Source organism: Castanea sativa, chromosome 10, assembly GCF_040712315.1.
Source record: "Castanea sativa cultivar Marrone di Chiusa Pesio chromosome 10, ASM4071231v1".
Lineage (NCBI taxonomy): Eukaryota > Viridiplantae > Streptophyta > Magnoliopsida > Fagales > Fagaceae > Castanea > Castanea sativa.
The window spans coordinates 22,630,598-22,648,294 of NC_134022.1; the positions used below are offsets into that span (position 1 = coordinate 22,630,598).

The window sequence follows — 17,697 nt, forward strand, 5'->3', positions numbered from 1 at the left end:
CAAACAACTTTCTGATAGACCTGGAGAAGTCTCTCTTAGGAGAATTATCTTCTATTGCTAATTTGGAGGCTGAGTTTTGGAGTATTAAGTCAAGAATCTCTTGGGTGGTTGAAGGGGATAGAAACACTGCTTTCTTTCACAATTCAACTTTGATCCGCTGAAGGAGAAATCGTATTTCTAGTCTGAAAGACCGCATGGATAATTGGTTGAATGGGGATCATAAGATTGCTAGTTTTATTAGGCAAGGCTTTCTCGACCTTTTCACTACTTCTCAGTGCTGTGCTCCTAGGCAGGTTTGGCAACCCCCTTTTTAGAGGTGTAGATTATGATCTGAAGATATACTCAAGTTAGAGCTCCTGGTCACAAATGTTGAAATTCTTGTTGCTCTTTAGTCTCTCAAACCCTACAAAGGGCCGGGACCTGATAGGCTACACGTAGGTTTTTTCCAGTGTTTTTGGCTGATTATGGGTAATTCATTTAAGGATGAAATCAAGAGAATTTTCAGCTCTAGGATAGTTCTTGAGTATCTTAACAGAACTTTGATTACACTCATCCCCAAATGCAATAGTCCGGAATATCTTAATAACTATCGCCCCATCAGGTTGTGTAATACGGTATACAAGGTCATAACTGAACTTATTGTGGGCCGCATCCAACCATTATTGGATTTTTTAGTCTCTCCTCTCCAAACTTCCTTTGTGCCTAAGAGGAAGGAAGTTGATAATGCCATTATAGTTCAAGAATTGATCAACTCCATGTCCAAAAAGAGAGGCAGAGAAGGAGTCATGGCTATCAAAATTGATTTAAAGAAAGCCTACGATCACCTCAAGTACAGCTTTATTAGGGACGCTCTAGCTCTATTCAAGTTCCCTAATCATCTTATATCTCTCATTATGAGTTGCGGCTCCTCCTCATCTATTTCGGTCCTCTTTAATGGTGGGGCTTTGGATCCATTCCAGCCATCAAGGGGTATAAGGCAAGGGGACCCCCTCTCTCCATATCTATTTATCCTGTGTATGGAAGTGCTAGTAGCTCTCATATTGGAAAAATGTGAGGATAAGCTTTGGGATCCAATTCCGGCCTCTAGAGGTGGTCTAGCTTTTTCTCATCTCTTTTTTGCAAACGACCTAGTCCTCTTTGCTAAGGCTGATACTAAAAATTGTCAGGATGTGAGGGATGTTTTAGACACCTTTTGTGATCTTTCTGGCCAAAAGGTGAGCACAGAAAAATCCCGTGTTTATTTCTCCCCTAATCTATCTTAGCATTACAAGGAAGAGCTGTGCAACATCCTAGAGTTTAGGTTTACCCCTTCCTTGGGGAAATATCTTGGCTTCCCCATAAAACACACGGCGATTCGTCAAGATTTTGGTACTGTAATTGAGCGTGTTCAAAGTCGTTTAGCGGGTTGGAAAACTCATCTACTATCTTTTGTCGGGAGACTTATTTTGACTCAAGCTACACTATCCACTATCCCAAATTATGTCATGCAATGTAATGCCCTTCCTGCAAAGGTAACTCAAACTGTGGATAGACTTTGTCGCAATTTTATTTGGGGCACGACGGAGAGTAAAAAGAAACTCCATTTAGTTAGCTGGAAAAAAATCACTAAACCTAAGGTAGATGGTGGTCTTGGCCTTCAATCAACCAAGGAAAGGAACTCAGCCTTGCTTGCTAAACTCAATTGGCGTTTTCATCTAGAAAAAGATTCCCCTTGGGATAGATTTATCTCCCATAAGTACACTAGGCAGCCCCTAAACAAATCCAGATCTTGCTTTCCCATTTGGATTGCCCTCAAGAGATGAGAACCAATATTCAAGAAGGGTATAAAATGGATAGTGGGTAAAGATAGCAGCTTATCCTTTTGGCATGACAAGTGGTTTAGTGATGGTCCCCGTAGAAGCCTCGTTGCAGGTCCTTTTCAAAGAAATGAGGAGTCTTTGCTCCTTAGGAATGTTTATGTAGCAAAATTTCTGGAACTTGGGAGGTATTTCTTTTGTCTTTCCAAATTCCTTAAGTCAGAATATTAAAGCAACTCCTATGCCAATGGCAGCGACATGTGTAGATCGTATTTCTTGGTGTTCATCACCTAATGGGGAATTTGACCTAAAAGGAGCTTATAATCTGGCTTGTGCAGACCATGACTCCCCCTTGTATGAGCCCTTCATGGGAAATTGGGTTTGGAAAGTTCTCACACTACCCAAGATTAAGTGCTTCCTATGGCAATGCCTTCATAAAGGTATTCTAGCGAGAGAAATTCTTGGTGCAAAGGGGTTATCTATTCCCATCTCTTGTCCATTATGTAATGCGGAAGTTGAATCAATCATCCACATATTGAGAGATTGCCCTCTAGCTAGGGGCTTTTGGGACTCTTTTCCTGTTCCTATCCATCCCAATACGTTCTACGGTGTTAATTTGGTGGATTGGCTTCGAATTAACTGTACCACTCATCATGCTTCCACCTCTGGCATATCTTGGAGCATTCTCTTCCCTTTCGGTGTTTGGTGCCTCTGGCTCAGGCTCAACAAAGCGATTTTTAGAGATTTATCCACTCAAAAATCCTTAAAGGTGGAAACTCTAGCAAAAGCTTCTAAATTTGCTTTTGGCTTGAATGAAAGGCTCCAACGCTTGTTATCAGTCATCCAGGTGCAGTGGCATCCTCCCTCGAACAACTGGTTTAAATTGAATTCAAACATTGGGAAATTCGGGCAGAGTTGGTGGAGGAGGTATCATTCGTAACTCCCGTGGAGAATGGGTGAGTGGTTACGCTAGGGCCATTGGACATACCACCAGTGTGGGTACGGAGTTATGGGCACTACAGAATGTGATCAACCTTTGCATTGATTTAAATTTGACTGATATCATAATTGAAAAGGATGATAAGCTTGTGGTGAATTTGATGCAAAATGGTAGAGAAAGACCATTCGGAAATGATGTGATCATTGCAGACTGTAAAGAAGGCTTGTAGAAGATCCCAAGGGCTGGAATACAACATTGTTATAGGGAAGCAAATAAGTGTGCCGAGCCCTTGCTCAAAGAAGCGCCTTACTGTCTCAAGATTTTGTAATTCTCCATTCTCTCTGCTTATGTTTCTCTTTTGATTAACCTTGATACTGTTGGGACTATGTATGAGCGAAGAGATGTTTTTTAGTTGATGAAATTATCTTGTTTACAAAAAAAAAAAAAAAAAAAAAACCTCTCATTACTTCCATTACGCCTTAACAAATAATATTAGTATTCATTACAAAATAATATTTATTGAGTCGAAACTATGTCATCGAACAAGCTAAAAGTTGCCGCATTACCAAATGAAGCCCAAAAGGCCAGGGAAAAAACAGAGTCTTAAAGCATCTACATCAGTTGGTGGATAGTCATGTATAATACAAAAATTCCTCAATTTTACACATTTTGAGCAAAAAATCTCCTACATCAGTGGAGTTAAAACTATGTAAAATCATTCAAAACCATCCACGAGCTACAGTAACCGTGTAAATACACACGGCTACTGTAGCTCGTTTATACAATATTTTATCATTTTCTCCTTCGCTCCTTTTTTTATCTCTCTGATTCGTGCTCAACCAACTCAATTTTCTCATCTTTTTCTCAACACAGAATATACACAGGGATACACTTTGCACACAAAAAAAAAAAAAAACACAGACATACACAATCACAGATCGGTGCTTGACTGGTCGGAGCTTGTGGGTCTTGCCGTGGATCGGAGCTCACGGATGCCAGATCGAAGCTCGCGAATTGCGATTGGAGCTCGCGGATCGGCGATCGGAGCTCGTGATCGGAGAGGGAGAGGTGATCGGAGCTCGGGATCGGAGAGAAAGAGGTGATCTGAGCTCGTGATCGGAGAGGGAGAGCTGATCTGAGCTCGTGATCAGAGTGGGAGTTGATCGAGAGGGAGAGGGAGAGGGAGAGTTGATTGAGAGGGAAAGGGAGAGGGAAAGGGAGAGTTGGAGAGATGGGTATGGAGAGAGAGAAAGCAAAAATCAGAAATGAATAGGGAGATAGAGAGAGAGAGCGCTAATTATATCCGGTAGTTAGGAAAATAATAAAAAATTGAAGAGAATTGATTATTTAATTAAAAAAGGTGGTAGGATTGATGAACTGATGTGGGTGTTTTGTAAAATTGGATGTGTAAAATAAAAAAAGTGAGTTTTTAGTGTAAAAGTGAATGTGTAAAATGAAAGAACTGATGTGGATACTCTTGGTGATTGATTTTTGAATGACAAAAAGTACAAAAACCAATTGATCTTTGTCATCCACTCATTCTAACGTGGCCAGGGAAAAAACAAAGAGTCCTCGTGAGTGTTTTTTGAACGACAAAATGTTCAAAAACCAATTGATCTCTGTCATCCACTCATTCTAACATGGAACCAATCCAGAATTTCCAGTTTCTGAGATTTGATTGTCCTACAACTTCTTGCATATTTCTCTCCAAGAAACCATTGCCAACCAAACCATTTATAGGATATTCAAAAACCCAACTTTGTTTCTCTCATCAGCATCACTCACTTCACAAACCCATCACTTCAAAAATCTCTACAAACCAACAAACTTCCACAATCTCTTACCTCATAAACTCATGTGGGTTGCTTCCAGAGACAGCTTCTCTGGTATCCCAAAAGGTACACTTGCAAACCCCAGAAAAAGCAAACTCTGTCTTGGCCCTTTTAAGAAACCATGGATTCTCCCAAACCCAGATCTCAAATCTTATCAGGAAACGCCCTCTGCTTCTTTTGGCTGATCCTGAGAATACCCTTTTGCCCAAGCTTGAGTTTTTCCACTCTATAGGTGCTTCAAGCACTGACCTTGCTAGAGTTCTCACTGCTGACCCAACCCTTTTGACTAGGAGCTTGGAGAACCAAATTGTACCCTGTTATAACTTCCTCAAGAGTGTGCTTTCAAGCGATAAAAAGATTGTTACTGCTTTGAAGCGCACCTCATGGATTTTCCTTGAAGATCATACAAAGAATTTGATACCAAATATTGCGTTTTTGAGGGAGCTAGGTGTGCCTGAGTCTTGTATTGTGTTGTTGTTATCTCATTTTCCTGAGGCTTTGATGCAAAAGCATGATAATTTTGGTCACATTGTAAATGAGGTTAAGGAAATGGGGTTTGATCCGATGAAATCAACATTTGTGTTAGCTATACACGCTATATCTGGCAAAGGTAACAAATCCATATGGGAAAGGTGTTATGAGGTTTATAGGAGGTGGGGTTGGTCTAAGGATGAGATTCTTTTGGCTTTTAGGAAGCACCCTCATTGTATGATTTTGTCAGAGAAGAAAATAATGAGAGCTATGGATTTTTTTGTGAACAAGATGGGGTGGCCATCTAAAATGATTGCCAAATGCCCTGTAGTTTTGCTTTTCAGCTTGGAGAGGAGAATTGTTCCGAGGTGTTCAGTTATTCAAGTTTTGTCATTGAAGGGATTGGTAAAGAAAGATATGAGCTTAACTACTGTGTTGCTGCCTGTTGAAGAGTCGTTCTTGGAGAGATTTGTGACCAGATTTCAGGAGGAAATACCTCAATTGATGAGTGTGTATCAAGGGAAGGTGTATCTTGAAAGCATCATTTGAACATGTAGAATGGGGAGAGAATGAGATTATTAGTGTCTAGCCTGTTAGTGTTGCAAGTCAAAGTAAAATTCTTGTCTCCACTGACGGAAAGTTGCTTGTTTTTTGGCCACTAATTTGTTCAAATATGCAATGTACATGTGGTGATGTTGTGAGTCTGAGAAATACGATAGCTTTGTTTTTTAATCTGGCTTTATGTTTGTTGTCCATTTATCAGTGGTATTTGCAATAGCTTTCTATTGACAACCTGAATCAGAATTCAAAACTGCCGAAATACTTGGATTCAAATTTCAACGATGCTACAAATACAATAAGTTTCACAATTTTACTCAGCAATTTGTTGAGATGGAAGACCATGATTAGTATAACATTATTTTCATATGGAACCATCATCGACAATCTGACATTCCTCTTATTATACACCAATTATAACATACCATCTCAAAAGTTATGAAAAGAGCTATGACATTTGTTGTCTTTAGATTTATTGTTCAAAATTCAAACCAGGTCACACCATTGGCACTGAACTTCTGGTTGCAATCGGTCTTAGTGAGACCATTTTTAAGATCAAATAAATAAATAAATAAAACATGGATGAAATATGTCTTAGTAAAACAAATCGATTCTGTCTAGGTAAGACCAATTTCAAAGTTTTAAAGTAGGTTAAGTTTCCAACAGAAATGATGAATGTCGCTGAATGTTAGAATTGAAAAATCTTAAGGAATAGTTTAAGTAATTTAAGCCTGTGCACAGTGCACTACTATTCATAAAAAACAATCACTATCCCTTCATATACTTGGTCCTACTTTGGGAGCCAACTTCACCTAGCAATTAAACACTTAATAAACAATCTGAGTCAGATTATCTGACTCAGCCCAGCTCCCACTCACCATCATTGCCATCAACCTCATGTCTATAAACACTCATGTAAGTAAACCCTCATACTGCATAGCTCAAATAGTCAAATGGCACCCTGTCTACCTACATAAGGTAAGAGCATAGCATTGGAATAGCCAACCGGCTCGTCTAGCTAAAATACGCTTAGCAAGTCCAAAAAATTATCCACATTGGATTATTAACCCAGTAACCAAAATGCATTTTAGTTAAGAGTGCTAATCCAAAAATACAAAATAAAATATATATATATATATATATATATTTTTAAGTGATAAACAAATATGAAGTATCCTTAATAAAACCATGAACACAACCATCCTAAACCAGCTGCTTAACTTACAATCGGGCTTCCAAAGACCCCATTTTTTATTGGCTGTTGACAGGCTTCCCTCCTATATCTCATACCTACATTCCAATCTTTGACACCCAAACACTTATCACAGCAGGAACAAGCAATTAATATTCAATCCCAATTCCCAACCAAAGTCTCCAATATATTGTCCCCAACCCACCCTCAGTTATTATAGAAAATTTTCAGTGGTGTTTGTAGAAATAAGCTTTGCTTCTGTTCTTGCCTTTGTATAACCCAACAGGATTCAACAACCCCGTTGCTTTTCTTTAGAACTCCATAAAAACACATCATCACTCTCCAGTAGTTCAGTGCCAATGGTGTCTGTACTTTCTAGGAGAGTTTTCACTTTTCTGGGTAATTGACATTGTTGCTTGTAGATAATTTGTTGTTTCTTTTTGTGTATTATACAACCTGCTCCGGGACTTGTATAATCCAACTGGATTACACAACCAAAATGCATTTCAGGTTGTTTCTTCAGATCCTTCTCCGCAGATACTTGTCTGCATTTCAGGTTGCTGGCAATGGTGTACATAGCAGAGTGTTTCAAGGGACCACAGAGCAAGTTGATTAAAGAAAATATTAATGCTAATGCTAGTAGCTTGCTAATGTGCAAATCTAGTAACATATAAGAGATACTGACTTTTGTTGAAAAATTTTTAACATATGTAAAAGCATAATAATTTAGGTTGTTATTTGGAAATTACCTAGATATGTTAAAAAAATATGGGTTAATGCAAATCCAATATCTAATAAATACAAAAACAAGCAACGATGATCATCAACGTCAAGAATAACATTATATTGAAATAAAAAAGTTACAGCTGTTTAGTCTCACCTACCTTCTCAAATTGAATTTCTACATCCAGAAGATCCATCTTATTTTGATACAAACTCAACAATTGGGGAGCAAAGTCCTGAAATTTGCTCACATATTTCTTCAAAAACGACTTCTCATTCACTAGTAAGAAAGATGAAAAGCTAAGATCATCCTTGACCAGATCCTTGGCAATCAAAATTTGAATTACTGAACATCTAGGGATAATCCTCTTCTCCAAGCTTAAATGCAGAACCACAGGATTTCTGGCAATATCGGTTGATGGCCGTCCCAATTTATCCACAAGGAAATTCATTTTTTTCATGATATTCTTATCTGATAATCCCATAAAACTTGGATCCTTTTTAAATGCTATGAGAGTATCCTCCTTAGACCAACCCCACCTCCTTGAAAATCTCGAGTTTATATTCCCACATTGGTTTCTTTAATGACAAAACCATTATGATTGCTTGCACAAATACAATTTTAGAAGGATCAACACCCATTTCCTTAACCTCCTGGACGGCTTTTATAAATTTACTAGGTTCTGTGGATGCTACGAAGGGACAAGTAGTCACCAAGAAAGAGATGCTGGATTGAGGCACTCCACCTTCTCTCAGAAGTTCAACATTTGGAACCATACAGATAGTCATGTAATGTAAAGACCAACGCGAGCGCTTCAAAGTTGTAATGTCCTTCTCCTTCTCAACAAGCAGACTCGTGAGGAAATTATAGCAGGGAATAAGAACGTTGTTTAAGCTCCTTTGCACTAGGTCAGGGTTTGAAGCGAGAGTTCTAGGCAGGTCGGAGCTTGAAATCCCTATAGAAAGGAAAAACTCAATTTTGGGCAAAGGGTCTTCTTAGGATCAGATGAAAGGAACCTTGGGTTTATCTTGATAAGTTTTGTGATGTGGGTATCGTTGAATCGATTCCGTTTGAGAAGATTAAGCACTGAATCTGGTTTATCCGGGTTTTCAAAGTGTACATTTTTGGATGCTGAAAGAGCAGATTTTGGTGAGAACCCACATGAGTTTATGAGATAAGACACTGTAAAAGAATGTCTTTGGGCTTCATTTTGTTGTTCTGGTTCAGATAAACCTAATGATGTAAATGATTTGATAAAAAAGAAAGCATTTTTCTGAAGAAGACCCAATTGGGTCCTCCTGTTCCTATGTGTGATAAAAAGTAACCGTCTTGAAGAGAGAAAAGCAAACATAATTGACTCACCAAGTTTGCCTGAATCAGCTTCAGCTGCGGGCTTGATTGTCTGATTACTCCTTCAGGGAACAATGGCCACTGAGATATGCATTACGATTCATGGGCATGTGAATCTTAGAACTGTGAGAGAGAGAGAGAGAGAGAGAGAGAGAGAGGAAAAGAGACTTTTGGTTTGGGACTGAGCTACTCACGTGACCCTCTTCAAGGTTAATCTCAAATCCCACTAGTCTCGACTTGAGAGTCCTTGAGACTCCGACAGTTTTAGGTTTAGGCAGCTATCACGTTAAAGCTCAGATAGACTCAAAGCCAAAGCCTTGAAGTCGTTGCTAGGATCGCCTCAGTTTAGCAAGAGGACTTCAGATTGTTGAGACGGGAGCACCAAGTTTGTTTTCTTTCTTTTTTTTGCCATAAAGCTTGTTTTCTTTCTTATTGGGCTTATTATCTGATTCAAATTATTGTAATTGACTATAGAAATCCAAAATTTCATCCACAACATTTGATAAAGGTTAAGTAAAGCATCGCTAATTAGCTATAGGGAAACCAACGTAAGTGCCAAAGCCCTAAATAAAATTGGTTTTTTTTCCCCCCTTCTCTCCCTCTTTCTCAAAAAAGAAAAAAGAAAAAAAAAAGAAAAAAGAAAAAAGAAAAAAGAAAAAAGGAAAAACAGAAAAGAGTTTCTTCTCAGGTACTTATTATAGGTGCAGATCCCTCGCCTCTTCGGAAGGGGAAAACTCAATAGGATCAAGAGCAAGGCAGGTCCAATTTGAGACAGATTTGAATGTATTCTATTAAATTTAAACTATAATTATAAAATAATTTAAATATATATGCATTCGAGGTAGGGCGAGCAAAAGCCATTCCTACCCTCACCTCTTTGGGGTTGGAAAAATCCAAGCAAGATTGTACAGATTAAGCCGAGCAAAGAGTTCTTGCCATCTCTATTCTCAAAGACCAAATTTTATTTTACAGCTTTTAAAAGCTTTGGGGTATAAAAGCAAAAATACTATCATATTTTATAGGGGTGTCAATGTTGGACCTAACCTACAAACACAACACGAACTCAACACGGGTTTTTTTGGGTTAGGGTTGAGACTTAATGAGTTTGGATCATAAACGGGTCTACCCGAAAGCGACATGATAAGAAACGTGTCATAAGTAGGTTAACCCGTGTAACTCGCAATAAACACATTTGACACGTCAATTTATTTGGGTCAACCCAAAATGACCTACTTAACACAACCCGTTTAACTCATATAACAAATACATATTCATTTTATTTTAGATTTGTTAATACCTTTTATATCCAACATTTATTTTAAATTTAAAAAGAAAAGTGAGTAATTACAAAAATTTACAAGAGATATAATTAAAAAATGAAACTTTACAAACCCTAAATCTCTAAACCCTATAAACGCTAAATCTCTAAACCTTCTTATAAATATCTTCTTCTTTTTTTTTTTTTTTTTTTTAAATTTCAATCGTACTAATTGTGGGATAAAAGGCCTAAGATACGTTTTTGAGCCATGGGCTTGGTCTGAGGACGGATTGATGGTAATAATGATATCAAACTTGCAGACCCAAGAGCAAATATGGCGGACGAAGCGAATGTAAATAATCCGAGGAGGGGTACATCCTGAGCTAGTTGAGATGGAGGTCGGATGGTAAGTCATGTTGACTAGAATGATCCTATAGGAGGTTTTGAAGATGAAGATATGTTTCATGGGGGCAAAGAGAGCAAGAAAAGTTGGGAAATATCTTAGAGAAAGCTGCTACCACCGCATTGAATGCTCTGTACCTAAGTTTCTGGCTGCATTAATGAGGAAGTGATATCTGAACAGTGATTCTTAGTCTTACAACTGTTACCTAAAGACTTCAGAAAAGTGCTGATGGGACAAATATCCATGTTAGCAGTCTAGATCTATACGTGGAGAGCAATGATGAAGTATAAGAAGGAAGGAGGCCTCGGAGAAGAGGAGGTCGAGAAATAAGAAGAAAAACACTATAGACTGGATATTGGTAATTAATTTTTAAGTGGGGAGAAATATAAGCATCTGGTCCTTAGCTTGAGTCCAAGGATAAGTTTCATCATATAAACTCGTTCATCCTTGTTGTTTTGTAATCCTGTGCCATTATTGTTACCATCTAAGCTCATTAGAAATAAGAGTTCTGACCCACATTCTATAAATTTATTGTATTGGGCTCTTTGGGCATATACCCTCCTTTTTATTGGGCTTAGGTACAAATTGCGACCTTACACTACTCTCCTCATGCCCAATTCTCAAACTCAAAGTGTCAACTCTTAAATCGGTTATTGCTTTCTCTCTCTTTGTCTCTGAAGTGTATGCACTTCTTTTGGAGTGTAAAGAACTTATTTCTAGATGAATGTTATATATTTGTTGAACTATATTATTTTGCATGTGGGTTGAAGACTTGAAGTGTATGCACTACTTTTGGGATGTAAAAAAAATTATTTCTAGATAGATGTTATATTTAATGTTATGCAGGTTAAAATGGGTTGTGTTACATTCGTGTCAACCCAACACGACTCGTTTATTCAGCGTGTCAAATAGGTTAGGTTAGGTCAATCCGCCTTATTAACAGGTCGGGTTATGGTTGAAGGATCATGACACGATTATTAAATGGGTCGGGTTAGGGTTGAGCCATTTAGTCGAATACCTCTACCTCGACACGAACCCGACACGCTAACCCGAATTGACACCCCTAATATTAGGTTGGATTTCCATAATATGATAAGATTATTTCCTATTGAATCATTTAATTTCTTCTAATTTTTATCTAGAAGACATGCAAGTGAGGGAATTGGCTAAAATAAATGACACGTGTTGAAGATAAGGCTAAAAAAGTGAGGGAATTGGCTAAAATAGATTTGAAATAGTTGAAATCAGTTTTTTTTTTTTTTTTGGAGAAGAAGTTGACATTAGTATTAATGGAAAAAATTTCAAGATTAAAATAAATAAAAAAAGATGGTTAATATATGTCTTATTAGTGAGACTGACTTTAGATCGGAACAAAAAGGGTTAGGCTTAGGTCTAGTGTCCAGTGGCACTGGATCGTTGAGATGATAATGCGTGTCCACTTTTAGGCACGTGTCACCATCTAACTGGGTCCATTGCATTGGATGCATTGGACCTAAACCAAGTCCAAACAAAAATATATATGGTTAAAATCAGTGTCAGAAAGATCTATTGAGAGATTTAAAAAATAACAATAAAAAAAGTTGCAATTGGTCTTAGTGTGACCGATTTTAAGATTAAATAAAAAAACAAAACATGGGTGAGATTAGTCATAGTAAAACAAATCGATTTTGTCTTGGTAAGACCAATTATGTGCACTATCCATTAAAAACAATCACCATCCTTTAATATCCTTGCTTGGTCCTACTTTGGGAGGCTTTTGCCCTTATTTTTTAAAATATCTAGCAATATGTCCTTATTTTAAAACTATTTAAGTCTGTGTCCTTGTTTTGAAATTTGATTTTGGAAATCGAGTTTTAATGTAAAACTCGATTTGTAGAAAATTGAGTTATAGGCAATCAAACTTAAAAAAAAAAAAAAAAATTATGGAACTTTGGAACTCAACTTTCATGAACTCGATTCCACAATTTTTTTTTTTTAATGTTTGATTTGGCATAACTCAATTTTCTAAAAATCGAGTTTTACATTGAAACTCAATTTTGAGAAAATCGAGTTTCAAAACAGGGACACGAACCTAAATAGTTTCAAAACAAAGATATATTGCTAGATTTTTTGCAAAATAAGGGCAAAAGCCCAATTTCTCCCCAACACTTCACATAGTAAACCCTTCAGAAATATCTGACTCAGCCCAGCTCCCACTCACCATCATTGCCATCATCCTTATGTCTATAAACACTGATGTAAAGTAAACCTTCATACTGCATAGCTCAAATAGTCAAATGGCACCCTGTCTACCTACATAAGATAAAAGCTTAGCATTGGAATAGCCAAGCGGCTAGTCTAGCTAAAATATGCTTAACTAACAACAAAAAATGATCCACATTGGATTATTAACCCGTTAACCAAAATGCAATTTTAGTTAGATTGCTTATACAAAAAAACATATATAAAACTATCCTTAATAGAACCATGAACACAACCATCCCAAACCAGCTGCTCTCTCAAGTCTCAATCACCATTAATTCACAATTGGGCTTCCAAAAACCCTATTCTTTATTGGCTGTTAACAGGTTACCCTTCTATACCTCATGCCTACATTCCAATCTTTGACACCCAAACGTTTATCACAGCAGGAACAAGCAATTAATATTCAATCCCAACCAAAGTCTCCAAAATATCGTCCCCAACCCACACCACTCTCCAGTAGTAAACCAAAAGCTGCTTCCCCAATGCAAATGGAACTTGTCATTGCCCATTGCCCAGTGCCCAGCTGCTTCCCCAAGCTACACGACATTGAATTATTTAACTTAAGGACCACCACACCATTTGTGCAAGTTGGTACCTCCCCAAGTACTAGTGCTTTGGGGAGCAAGGGGAGAGCATGGGTTGGAGCTGCGGGGGCAGCATATGGAGCATGCAAGTGTTTTAACCGTTGTCAAAATATATATTCAACTTAAGACTGTTAGTGCATTTCTGAAAATATTAAGGTAAGAAAATTTTGATTTGCCTCGAAGTCTCTAACTGACAACACTTGACAAGTTAAAACCAAAGCATGCTAAACAAAAAAATAATACAAAATTCAAAGGACAGTATGTACAGAGTCAGTGATTCAAGACTAGACAGTGGTAATGAAGCATTCCTATAATAGATGAGTCTGTAATCACACTAGAAAAATTTAAATACTGAACATCAACACAATTCACAGCCATACACATTGATAATGCAAATCAACATGCTTAAAGATGTACCAAACATAGTAAATTATGACAACTGAGTTTTGAGTCACATATACTAAAGTGGCATTTTTAATTATAAAGGAAAAATAGAAGCCAGATACATGAGTTCCCAATTCGAGAATACTACTTTTAGCTCTATCTGCATTAGAGTGAGTGAGTGACTTGTTAAGAGAACAAGATTGTCCAAAGACTCCATTTATTTGAAATCTTGCAACAGGTGTGACCATCAACGTCAAGAATAACATTATATTGAAAACAAAATGTTACAACTGTTTAGGCTCACCTACCTTCTCAAATTGAATTTCTACATCCAGAAGATCCATTTTATTTTGATACAAACTCAACAATTGAGGAGAAATGTCCTGAAATTTGCTCACATACTTCTCCAAAAAGGACTTCTCATTCAAAAATAAGAAAGATGAAAAGCTCAAACCATCCTTGACCAAATCCTTGGCAACCAAAATTTGAAGTACTGAACACCTAGGGATAATCCTCTTCTCCAAGCTTAAATGCAGAACCACAGGATTTCTAGCAATATCTGTTGATGGCCGTCCCAATTTATTCACAAGGAAATTCATTGTTTTCATGATATTCTTCTCTGATAATCGCATAAAATTTGGATCCTTTTTAAATGCTAGGAGAGTATCCTCCTTAGACCAACCCCACCTCTTGAAAATCTCAAATTTATATTCCCATATTGGTTTTTTTAATGTCAAAACCACAACGATTGCTTGCACAAACACAATTTTAGAAGGATCAATACCCATTTCCTTAACCTCCTGGATAGCTTTTACTAACTTACTAGGTTGGATGGATGCTACAAAGGGACAAGTAGTCACCAAGAAAGAGATGTTGGATTGAGGCACTCCAACTTCTCTCAGAAGTTCAACATTTGGAACAATACTGATAGTTATGTATTGTAAAGACCAATGCGAGCGCCGCAAAGTTTTAATGACCTTCTCATTCTCAACAAGCAAACTCTTGAGGATATCATAGCAAGGAATAAGATGGTTCTTCAAGCTCCTTTTCAGTAGGTCAGGGCTTGTACTGAGGATTCCAGGTAGGTCAGAGGTTGAAATCCCTATTGAACGGAAAAACTCAATTTTGGGCAAAAGGGTATTCTTAGGATCAAATAAAAGAAACTGTGGGAATTGCCTGATAAGTTTTGTGATGTGGGTATCGTTGAATCCATTCTGTTTGAGAAGATTAAGCACTGAATCTGGTTTATCCGGGTTTTCAAAGTGTACCTTTTGGGATGCTAAAAGAGCAGATTTTGGTGAGAACCCACATGAGTTTATGAGATAAGACACTGTAAAAGAATGTCTTTGAGCTTCAGTTTGTTGTTTTGGTTCAGATAAACCTAATGAAGAAAATGATTTGATGCTAAAGAAAGCAGTTTTCTGAAGAAGACCCAATTGAAATTGGGTCCTCCTATTCCTATGTGTGATAAAAAGTAGCTGTCTTGAAGAGAGAAAAGCAAACATAATTGACTCTCTCACCGAGTTTGCCTGAATCAGCTTCAACTGGGCGAGTTCGATTGTCTGATTAATCCTTCGGGACTAGTGGCCACTGAGCTATGCATTATGCTTCATGGGTATGTAAATCCCAGAACTGATTGAGAAAAAAAGAGACTATTTTGGGCAGGAAGGGTTTGGGGACAGGGTATATAAACGTTGTGTGTCGTTTATGTGTAAAAGGTGTGTCGTTTAAAGGAACTGTATAATAAAGTATAAATGTTTTGTGCCGTTTATTTTACAGTTATTTGTTTAGCTCAAAGTTTCCGGGTTTTGAACTTTGTGTGCCTGGGGCTTCTCTCTTCACTGTCATAAGGGGTGGCCAACGAAGCAAGATACAGCCTTTATTATCAAATTGAAGCTGTTCTCCATCAATATCTGGAAGAGGGTTCTTCCTATAGTTGAAGCTTACATAGCCAAACACCGGTGAGTCAAAATTATGTTTGGTATTCTTTGTGAAAGACTACAAATTTTAGTAGTACCTAGTAGGTGTATTGCTATGCCGAGCTTCCCATCTGGGTTTTCCTCAAATTCCCTTATTTGTTGTCAATTATTTCTCATCAGGTCTCATAGATGATAAAAAACACAATTTTACTGTGTCATTCCTTGTAATCTCATGTGGGTTGTCTTTAGAAAGGGCTAAACATGCATCTCAAAGGGTAAATTTTGAGACTTCTGAGAGACCAAATTTGGTTCTTAATCTTCTCAAGAACCATGGATTCACCAATGCCCAGATCTCTAAAGTTGTCAAGGCTGAGCCATATTTGCTTTTGTCAGATCCTGCGAAGACCCTTCTGCCCAAATTTGAGTTTTTAGGTTCTATTGGGCTTTCTGACTCAGAATGTGCTAACATAATCTCAGCTTGTCCATCTGTACTGGGTAGAAGCATTAAGAATCATCTTATGCCCTTGTATGACTTCTTCAAGAGTATAGTTGTTAGGGATGAAAAAGTTGCTAAAACTTTCAAGCTAGCTCGCCGGGGTCTTTCTCAGGATGTACAAAAGAATCTTGCTCCCAACTTGGCAATCTTAAGAGAAATTGGAGTGCCTCAGTCTTCCATCTGTCTCTTATTGAGTTGTTTTCCTTCTACAGCATTCGTTAGGCATGCTAAGTTTGATGAGATTGTCAAGGAGGTAAAAAATTTAGGATTCAACCCCAAAAAATCAGCTTTTATCCATGCAATTCATGTACTTGCTTCATTAAGAAAAGTGAACTGGGAGCACAGGTTTGAGGTGTATCAGAGGTGGGGTTGGTCCAAGGATCAGACTCTCTTAGCATTCAAAAAGCATCCGGGTTGTATGTGTTTAACTGAAGAGAGGATCACCAAAGCAATGGACTTCCTTGTGAATAGAATGGGTTGGCCTTCAGAACATATTTCCAGAAATCCAATAGTTTTACTTTTCAGCTTGGAGAAGAGAACTATACCTCGGTGCTCAGTTTTTCAGATCTTGTTATCCAAGGGGTTGGTGAAGAAAGATTCGGCACTATTCACTATCTTAAGACGAAAGGAGAAAGACTTCTTGGAGAACTATGTGACCAAATTTCAGCAAAATATCCCTCAACTGTTGGAGGTCTATCAAGGAAAGTCAGATCTTCTGGATCTAGGAATTGGATCAGAGAGAATGTCTGAAATTAAACCATTGTAGCATGTTCATTTTTGAAGTCAAAGTACTTGTTTCTTTCCTGTTTTCCGCTGTTTTTAGATTTAATGAATGATTCATCTATATTACTTTACCTACTAGTGCACTTCTACTTGAGCTATCCAACAAGAATATTGACATGGGTTTTGGGATTTTGTTTGGCACATTGGCAGCGAATTAGTACTACAAGATGTCTTGAGTTTACAAAGCTTGATTTAAGAAGATAGTTGCATTTTATAGTTTCTAGTATAGTATTTATTGCTCAAATTACTTGTTGCTACATGACCCCCTTGTTCACTTGGTTACAATAACATGTGAATGGATGAGCAAAATGGCAGTTTGCAATGTTACTTAATTGCAGGACTGTTTCATGCCTTCTTTAGTGTCCGATAACAGGCCCTCTTTTTATAGGCTGCTACTTTAGATGAAATAAACTCATTTAATTGGATTATCATATCATCCTCCATTGAAGTGCCATTGCAGTATTACTCTCCTTTTCCTCTCTTTCACTGCTCATATTCTTTGTGTCAACATAGGTAAAAGCTTGAGTCTTTAGGTGCATTGTTGTTCAATCACCTCCCGGGATGGAGCTTTGCTGTGAAACAAGCATTTTGTTGTTACCAGTTCAGTTATATTGAGTTCATGTTCAAGATCTAACATCTTTGTTGGTATTCATAGAAAGCACCCTCTGAATCCATGCGTCAAACACAAATTTTGTAGCCAAGGCTCAAGGAACATACGAGATAAGATAAATCACTACCAGATCCAAAAGTTTAAACTAATAGA

The 17,697-nt window shown here is 37.6% G+C and overlaps 3 protein-coding genes across 3 annotated transcripts; 2 read left to right on the top strand and 1 right to left on the bottom strand.

The window, feature by feature from the left end:
• The first annotated feature begins 4,272 nt into the window (after positions 1-4,272).
• Positions 4,273-5,771, top strand: LOC142612806 (uncharacterized). The gene has a single exon (XM_075784964.1). The coding sequence runs from the start codon at positions 4,377-4,379 to the stop codon at positions 5,586-5,588; it is 1,212 nt and encodes a 403-aa protein (XP_075641079.1). The 5' UTR covers positions 4,273-4,376; the 3' UTR covers positions 5,589-5,771.
• A 1,787-nt stretch (positions 5,772-7,558) lies between these two features.
• LOC142612238 (uncharacterized) lies at positions 7,559-15,426 on the bottom strand. Its single transcript, XM_075784357.1, has 3 exons — positions 14,023-15,426; positions 8,530-8,746; positions 7,559-8,091 (listed from the first exon to the last, which is right to left on the bottom strand). The coding sequence occupies exons 1-3, from the start codon at positions 15,239-15,241 to the stop codon at positions 7,650-7,652; spliced, it is 1,878 nt and encodes a 625-aa protein (XP_075640472.1). The 5' UTR covers positions 15,242-15,426; the 3' UTR covers positions 7,559-7,649.
• LOC142612239 (uncharacterized) lies at positions 15,348-16,917 on the top strand. The gene is made up of 2 exons (XM_075784358.1): positions 15,348-15,351; positions 15,836-16,917. The coding sequence occupies exons 1-2, from the start codon at positions 15,348-15,350 to the stop codon at positions 16,915-16,917; spliced, it is 1,086 nt and encodes a 361-aa protein (XP_075640473.1).
• The last annotated feature ends 780 nt before the right edge of the window (positions 16,918-17,697 follow it).